Source organism: Petaurus breviceps, unplaced genomic scaffold (genome assembly GCF_028583685.1).
Source record: "Petaurus breviceps papuanus isolate PSGF00001 unplaced genomic scaffold, PetGlider_PUasm1.0 139, whole genome shotgun sequence".
NCBI lineage: Eukaryota > Metazoa > Chordata > Mammalia > Diprotodontia > Petauridae > Petaurus > Petaurus breviceps.
The window spans coordinates 17,015,544-17,023,516 of NW_027185697.1; the positions used below are offsets into that span (position 1 = coordinate 17,015,544).

Here is a 7,973-nt window from a genome sequence, read left to right on the forward strand (position 1 = left end):
TTATCTCGGTCCAGGATGGGGAAAGGGGTAGGGGCAGCCAGAGCTGCCAGCAAAGCGGCCAGAAATTAATCTAGGGACCTTTCCTCACTCAAAAAGAAAAAAAAAATCCTCAAGCTTCGGGGTGAGAGGTGAGATAAGGCGAGAGAAGAGGTTGGCTTCTTTCTCCCAAGCTGGAGGAGAGAAATGATGCTTTCTCTTCAAGCGGGTGAAGTCATTAGAAACCAAAGAGAGACCAGTAACAGGAAAGGGACGTTTTAAGCCTGAATGCCGAGTCTGACTCCCACCCCCATCCCCTGGCAAAAAAGGGGGGGGGGGGGGGAGGATTCTCTTCAATATATTTTTTTCCTTCATTGTGAGACTTCTAAAAGCGCCTTCCAGCCGAGGAAATAACTAAGACTGACCCCCCCCCCTTTCTGAATCCCCTAAAAATACTGGAAACGAGGAGATTTGATCCCATTAAATTCTTAAAGCGAAGGGAGCAGGAAAGCCTGCATCTAGAGAGGTCTACTAGCCAGAAGTTAGTGGTTAGCTTTCCCCGACTGCAAATCAAGATTTCCCTAATCCTCTTCACCCAGGCAGGACCCAGGCCCGCAAGACCTTTCACTTCTAGAAAAGGCGCTGATTTGGGCTTGCTCGGCTGTAGTTCGGTGGCGCTGACCAGCCGCCGAAAGACCTAAGCAATTTCCCTTCGAGGTGAAATCATAGGTGATACATTTCCGCGCGCGCGCGGCAATGAACTTAGAAAACATTCCAGTGCCTCCCCCAAAACCTGTTTTATCTGCCTGGGCTAAGTACACCTCACACACAATCTCTCTCCCTTGGCCAAGGCGAGACTTAACACCTCTGCTGCATGCACAGATGAATTAAGAGGACCCCAGTCCATTTCACTAAGGCGAGACCCAGTCAGTACTCGACGTGTCAGAACCCGGTAAATCCACCCCCATCCGCCGGGTGGCCTCCGCAGCAAGGGAGAAAACAGGCCAGTGATCCCCATGTTGCTAGGTGATGCTGCGATTAGTTCTCTTCCTATCCTGGAAGACTTTCTAAAACTGGTCACCCCCATTAAGTCAAGTCTATTTTCCCCCCTTGCCTGCGAACCAGTTTTCTCGTCTAGACCACGGAAACTGTCTAGCCTCACTCCGCTCGGGTCAAGTCATATATTTGGGGAATTGGATGTTTCTCCTTAGCTTTCCAAGATTCCTGGTGAGGTCCCAGGAAATTTGGAGAGAGGGGTACTCTGTGCACTCTGGGAAGAAGGATACTCCCTTCAGAAAGTCGGCAGGAGCAAACCTGCTCACCTATTTGCCCCTTCCAGGCCTTTTAACAGCTATCCTAGGAATGCACTAGTGGGGACCGGAAGGAAGATGGGAGAAAGGTCTCTCTGCCTCTGATCTTTCGGTCAGTTTATGTTTCGCGCTGTTGAACGCAATGTGAGAGAAGGGTCTCCAAGTGTCTCTCCCTGTCTCTCCCGAGAGAATCATTCAGCAATCTCCCAGAAACTTCGGCTTACCTGCACATGACTTCGTGTGTGAGTAGAACTCGGCACATCTCTGGATTCTTGTTCTGTCCCTCATAAGCTATGGGCTGTCAGGAGAAGAGAATGAAGGAGGAAGAGAAAAGACGCTTTAAACACAAAATAAATCTTTCTAGTCCTACTTGTTAAAAGGTGGCTTCCTAGGTCTTTAGCAAAGGGGAGAGGAGTGAAATGAACAACTGAGGCAGCAGTTAAGAAAACTTGGAGAGGAGAGGTTAAAAAAATTCTGCCAAATATTAATACATCTCTAGGAGGGAAAATTATTTTATGCCTAAATCCCCTCCCCCCAAATTGTTTCAAATCTGTCCTTCCCTTTGAGATTGTCATCCGGGGCTCGTTGGTTAATTAGAAAGTGGGATTCTCCCTACTCTTTTCTCTCCCTCACTGGCACCTCTCAGCCGAGGAGGAACCCAAGACTTAGACTTTGCCGCTAGTGAGTCTGGAAGAAGCCTAGAGGGGCAATGAGAGGGGAAAAGATGAGCCGTGGGAGGAAAATGACAGAAAGTCTCAGCAGTGAGAAGATAGAGAAGGGGTGTGGCGGAGAGAAGGAAATGAAGGGGGAGGAAAAGAGGCCCGAAACGGACAAGTTCAGCTCACCTGCTTCGTGACGGAGTCGATGAGCCGGACAAAGAGGTCCTGTTCAGTCCTGACCCCTAGGAAGGTGATTACAGAAGGCAGAGAAGTCACTCACTTGGCCCCCACCACTAGAGAGAGTGAACTTCTCCCAGGCACCCCGACTCAGTGAAGCGATAACCCTCCACCTTCCCCAAGAAATAAATAGATAAGAGCTTTGATCTTGCACTTAAGAAAAAGAGGGTGTGAGAAACTCTGGGGGGTGGAAGAACTAAAAGTTCCTGGCCTGTCCGTTCCCCTCCTCCTCCCCCCCCCAAAAAAAAACCCTTGAGCGAAGCGGAGTCTCTTAGTTTTCTGGTTTTTCTCCTTGAGCCTAGAGGCAGGCTAACGCTGCGCACCCCTGAGGACCCAGACTAGACTCAGTTTCCCCACTAAATCAGCCTCCCTCTGCCACAGCTTCCTCCCTAGGCTGCTCAGCTTCTGATGCCTCCCTAGCTCCTGCAGTGGAAGTCACCTGAGAGCGTGTCCCCATCAGAACACAGAGCTTCGAGTTTGAAAACCACAATGTCCTCTCATCCCCTCCCCCTCCTCCATCTATCCCTTCCTTTTTCTACATTGAACAATGTCTCACCATTGCTATAAAGAAGCTGTAATTTGTAGTGGGTGCCGTTGTTGGTCTTCTCGTTACCTTGTTCCTAAAAAGAAATGGGATTTTAAAAAAAAATCTGTTGCTGTCTTGATTTCCTTCTCAGTCTCCCACCCTCCAACGAAAAGTTCTAACATTAACCTGCTTCGGTCAAAGGACCGACCTCGTCGGCCCCTCCAGGACTTATAACTCGCGATCCAGGACGTCAGAAAAGTTCCAAATATTTCTGCCCTGCGGGCCCGCCACCACCACCTCTCAAGCACAGTTCTCCCCACCACAAAAATCTCCTGTATCTGTGGAGCCTCCAAAGCCAGGACCATCTGGGGACACAACATCCTTCCCCAGAAAAGTACTTTGTTCTTTTTATTAAAATACATGAGAATGTATGCCTGTGTGCTTGTGACGGCCTCCCTCTGTGTCTTCGGCCAAAGGCGAGGGACTTTAAGAAAAAGGAAGGCCCTGGTGGAATGGAGTCAGGAAAAAGACTTCGCTCTGGGCTGCCTTGGTCCCTTCAAGCCCCTTTACTTACACGCTTCCCCTTCCCTGGGCTCAAGAAAATCGAGTCCGAAGCATCTTCACCTGTTTCTGAATTCCATGACTGAGCCCAAGGGGTTTGGCTGAGGTATTTCTCACCCTATGCCCCAAATACCCTCGGAAAGGTCAGGAGCCCGGCCGAGACTGGGCTCCACGGATAAACGGGGGATTGCCTTTCCTTGCCCCTTGCTCTGGGCTCGCTGCAGAATTCTCTGCAAGCAAGGTGACCGACTACTTGGTCAGGGGCCCAGTTATTAAAAAAAAAAAAAATAGTGCAGCGCGGGGAGGGGGAATTCTTTTTCTTCCTCCTCTTCATCTTTTTTTTTTTTTTAACCGGGCTTTATTTCTAGAAATTGCTTGAAAATGCAATTGACAAGAACGGCTAATTATGGAGAGTCAGGAAAGGTCCCGGATGAGGCCGAGGGGCATTTAAAAAGTACACGATCGCGGACTAAAGGGGGAGAGGAAAGAGAGGGGAGGAGGCAACGGGGCTGGGGAAGTAAGGGGTTCTTTCCTGGGTCCTGTTGGCGATTTCTCCATTTATCAACCCGGGTGAGCCTAGCTGTCCAGGGCGGCGTAGTGACAGATGGAAGGACTCTCTGCTACTTTGCAGAAGAGAGTTATTAAGTGCCGCGAGTGCGAGTGGGGGTGGGGGACCGCTGGTGAGGAACGGGAAAAGCTCTGACAGCCCCCCTCCCCCCAACTTACTTTGTCATTCTCGACGAAGTCCACGAAGGCGGTCCTTTCGATCTCCACCGGTTGACCCTGCCGATCATAGAGGGCCAAGACGAAGTGGAAGAAATTGGATTTTCGCAAATTGGAAGGAGGCTGTTTCTCAAAATGAGCCCGGGACAGGGCTACCCCGCTGCGGAAAAACAGAAGAGAGTGGCGTGGGGAAACTGAGGGCCCCAGCAACGCTGCTGTTATACTTTAATCAAATACTTCTCTTTTGAGAAAACGAGGGAAACAGTCCTGCCTTCCCCAGAATCCAAGCCCCTAAAGTCTCTCTAAGGCACTGACGAGCCCCTACCCCACACTCATTAAAAATTCGACGTTCTATGTCATAAAGCTCTGCACCTCAGTTGTCTAATCGTAAAAGCTGGAACCTGACAGGCATTTTGCAAGAGGGGCTGCCCCCATCGTCCAGTGGAAGGTACAAAAAGACCCCCAGTCTCTTGAGTGGTTATTTTGACGGGGTGGGGAGAGAACAAAGTTCAACAATCTCTTAGATGTGGTCCAGGTCTGAGCCCTTTGGTTGTAGTTTTCGTGGATTGTAGATGACCCTACCACTGGGCCTGGATGCCGGCTGCAGAGGACAGTCCTTCCTTCTCTCTTCCCCTGGGGTCTGAAAGCACAGGACCCTGACAGAGACACCCCCCCTTCTGTTTGTTTGCTTTTCTAAATATCATCACATTCCTCCCCCCATTTTTCTCCAAGCCTTTTCCTACCCCGACACCTGGGTTGGGTGGCCAGGGAAGGAGCAGAGAAAGGGATTGGTGCTGAGTGAGGTTAATAACCCTGGTTATTAGTATATTGTTAGAAGCAACTTGTTTGCGGATGAAGAGTCAATTTGTCAGCCTAGTTTGAGGTTTGTTGTTTTTTTTCCTTTCTCTGTTCTAGAGCTGGTAACCTTCTGTTTGCGTCCAACCAACTCCCTCCCCCCTTTCCAGGGAAGATTTCTAAACTGGGGAAAGAACCAAAACTAACTCCTGAAATAGCAGCCCTGGGAATAGGCAAAGTCCAAGAATCGAACCGGGATGGCCAAAAACGAGGTACCAAGTCCCACTTTCCCCAGGCCCAGCTAAAGGCCTTACCCATCCCAAGGCTTTTCTTCTCTAGGAAATCCTGCTCATCTGGGACCCAGATTCTGTCTAATTCTCCTTCAATCCTAGAGTCCTTCCGTCCCAGGTGGAGCCCCGAGTAGGGAGAAGGGAGTGAGTGACTTCGAGGGAACAATCCCAGGGCTGGAGAATCCAAAGTTTTATTAAAAAATGAAAAGGTCTCCAGTGAGGATGAATATCTTCCCACCACAGCCACCACTCCCTTCCCACCCCCAACTCAACCCTAGGCGAGGAGACCGCCTGATGCTTGGGCATTTTCCCCCAAGGGGGAAAAAATGAGGCCAAAAAGGTTGGAGGTATGGATGGACTGAAGGAGGGAGGGACGGATGGACGGATGGGTGAGCGTGCACACCTGTTCTTGCAGCCTGTGCGTACACAGTCAGGCACCCAACAGCCCTGAGAAGTCGCTTGTCCAGCTTTCCCGAAGGCCTGGTTCAGTCCTAGTTTGGGAAGTTCCTGAGCTTCGAAATTCCACCTCCCAGGCGTTGGGGTGTTCGCTTAAACTGCGGAGCTTCTCTGGGCAAGGGTCACCAAGAGCGCTCAGAACGTCATAGCCGAGACCGAAAGGTGGAAGAATGGTTAGGAGGCCAGAGGTTAGAGAGAGAGAGAGACTCAGTTTCTCTACAATTTCACTGTTGGAAACAGTGGGATCCTCATCTTCTGCGTAGAGCCTATGAGCAACCCCGGCGATATCTTCTCCGGGAAGTTTCATCTGCCCCCGCCCCGGTTCTGCGGGGTTGGGGGGCTATAGTTCCCTACGACAAGAATGAAGTGGAAGAGCTGTTTAGCTTGAGGGGGTGAAGAAGTAGTCCCCAAATCTCCCGGGAAAAGATAGAGGCGTTTGGAACCTGTCTCTTCTATCGAGCTGAGAAAATCTCGGACTCGGCAGGGCTGCTCCCCAGGCGGGCTGAGAAGAGAATCGTGCCGGCCTCCGAGGCTCCGCTGGCGGGCCCTGAGAAATCAGGTTGGCTGGACTGGGCCTTAGCTGACCTCCTATCTGAATCAGACCACTGAATTCGGTTAGGTAGGATTGGGACTGGACTCCAGGCCCAGGAAGCAGGTTCGATCCAGCCGGACACAGCCACGCTTCAGGCAGCTTCTCTAGGAAGGGGTTTGGATGTGAGCTATGAAAAGGGGAAGGGGGAAGCTGCATCTTAGGTGGATTGCTCTGGACCTAGGAAAGCAGCGCCTTGGACCTCTGGAGCAGCTGCTCAGGGTGAGGAAGGGCAGGCAAAAAAAAAGGGGGGGGGGGAGGAATTAACAACAAATCGCTGCTAATTCAAGGCAAAAGGAATCCAACAGGCGGCCCACTTTTTAAAGGGGCATTTAAAGAGGCTGAGGACTCGAATATGGCAATTCTCTTGCCTCAATGTCAACTCCAGGGACCTCTGAAAACAAGAGGAAGAGCCGTTTGTAGATGCCGTTCACGAGGCAAACTGAGTTTGGGTGTCAAGACTTCTCTCTGTTCTCCTTTCCTGTCTTCTGTTCTTCCTTTTTTTTTCTTTTTCCCCTACTTTCTTCCTTCTTCCTTTACATCTTTTTTCTTTTTCTCCTTTATTGTTCTTACTTCTCTATTTTCTTGTTGTCTTTTTCTTTTTTTGTTTTCCTCCATTCTTTCCCTTCTTTTCTCTTCTTTTTTCTGACTGTTTCCCTTTTCTTTCCAACTTTTCCTTCTGCCAAGTTCTCTTGCTTCATTTTCCCCTAGTTTTTCTCTTCTGTCTCTGCCTTTTCCTCTTCTTTTTCCCTTTGTTTCTTTCTTCCTTTCCTTTCCATGCGTTTTTCTTTTCCATCCCTTCCCTCTCCTTCCCTTCCCTTTTTTTCTTTCCTTTCCCTTTCCTTCTCTTTCCTTCCTGTGACTTTCCAGACTCTCCTTCGGCTCGGCTCCCCACAGTTTCTCGAGGCTGGCTTTCTGGCTCTCTCCCCGAGCGGAGCCGCCTCTCCCAGCTGGACATTCTGCCGCCAGCCCTGCAGCCAGCCTGGGCTGGGGGATGGGGGCGATCGGCCCAAATGGCAGGGTGGGGGTGGGGGCTAACTCCCGAGTTTAGGGCGAAACCTCTCCTTTCTTGTCCTCTCGGGTGGTGGCGCCGGGTGACAGCTGCTCGCTAACTGGGGTCTCCCTCGCTACCTCCGCCTCGGGCACATCCTCGGGCTCCCGGGAAAGTGACAGCTGAGCTCTCGGGCCTCGGGGACTCAGACCTCGAGACAGGGGCGCTGGAGGCTCTGGTCTGGGAGGGCCGGGTTGGGGTTTGAAACGCCGACGAGACTCTTGTTCAGGAGTTTGGGAGAAGGGGCAGGATGGCAGTATCACAGAGGAAATTCGGCGGCTCGGTTCCCTTATTTTCAAGCGACAGAGAGTCCTTTGACGGAGGGAAAGTAGGAATGGCGAGGTCTCTAGATGAAGCCACAGCGTTCAGAGAAGAAGGTGACAGATGGGGAGAGCAGAAACATGAGGGGGGAGAGAGATGAGAGGGATAGAGTGATGAGAGAAAATGAGAAGGACCGAGAATAGAGATAGGAGAGGAAAAGAAAACAGAAGGACAGAGACGGAGAATGGGAGAAGAAAAACGAGAGGGAAAGAGAGAAGAAAAGACAAGAAAAAAGAGCAAAGGGAAGGAAAGAAAAGAGAGAGATGAGAGAAGAGGCAAAAGTGTGTACGAGGAGAGAGGAGGGAAGAGAAGGAAACTGAAGGGGAAAGAATGGGTATAAATTTATTTACCTTTGTGCCGCGACGTTTGCATCTACCACTCCGACGTTTCGAACCCAGGACCGGACTGAATCCATCTCCGCGCCTAGAGCTTTCTCTTTCAGAGCTGGTCCTCTTCCTAACGTATCTTGAATTCCAAAC

General features: G+C 50.7%; 1 protein-coding gene across 1 annotated transcript in view; it reads right to left on the bottom strand.

The window, feature by feature from the left end:
* Positions 1-7,967, bottom strand: part of EBF2 (EBF transcription factor 2) — a 251,511-nt gene extending 243,544 nt beyond the window's left edge. Inside the window, exons 1-5 of the mRNA XM_069066940.1 lie at positions 7,845-7,967; positions 3,996-4,152; positions 2,739-2,802; positions 2,132-2,187; positions 1,511-1,584 (exon numbers count right to left, since the gene is read on the bottom strand). Coding sequence (XP_068923041.1) covers positions 1,511-1,584; positions 2,132-2,187; positions 2,739-2,802; positions 3,996-4,152; positions 7,845-7,909 — 416 coding nt within the window. The 5' untranslated portion in view covers positions 7,910-7,967. The remainder of the gene's footprint in view (positions 1-1,510; positions 1,585-2,131; positions 2,188-2,738; positions 2,803-3,995; positions 4,153-7,844) is intronic.
* Between the last annotated feature and the right edge of the window lie 6 nt (positions 7,968-7,973).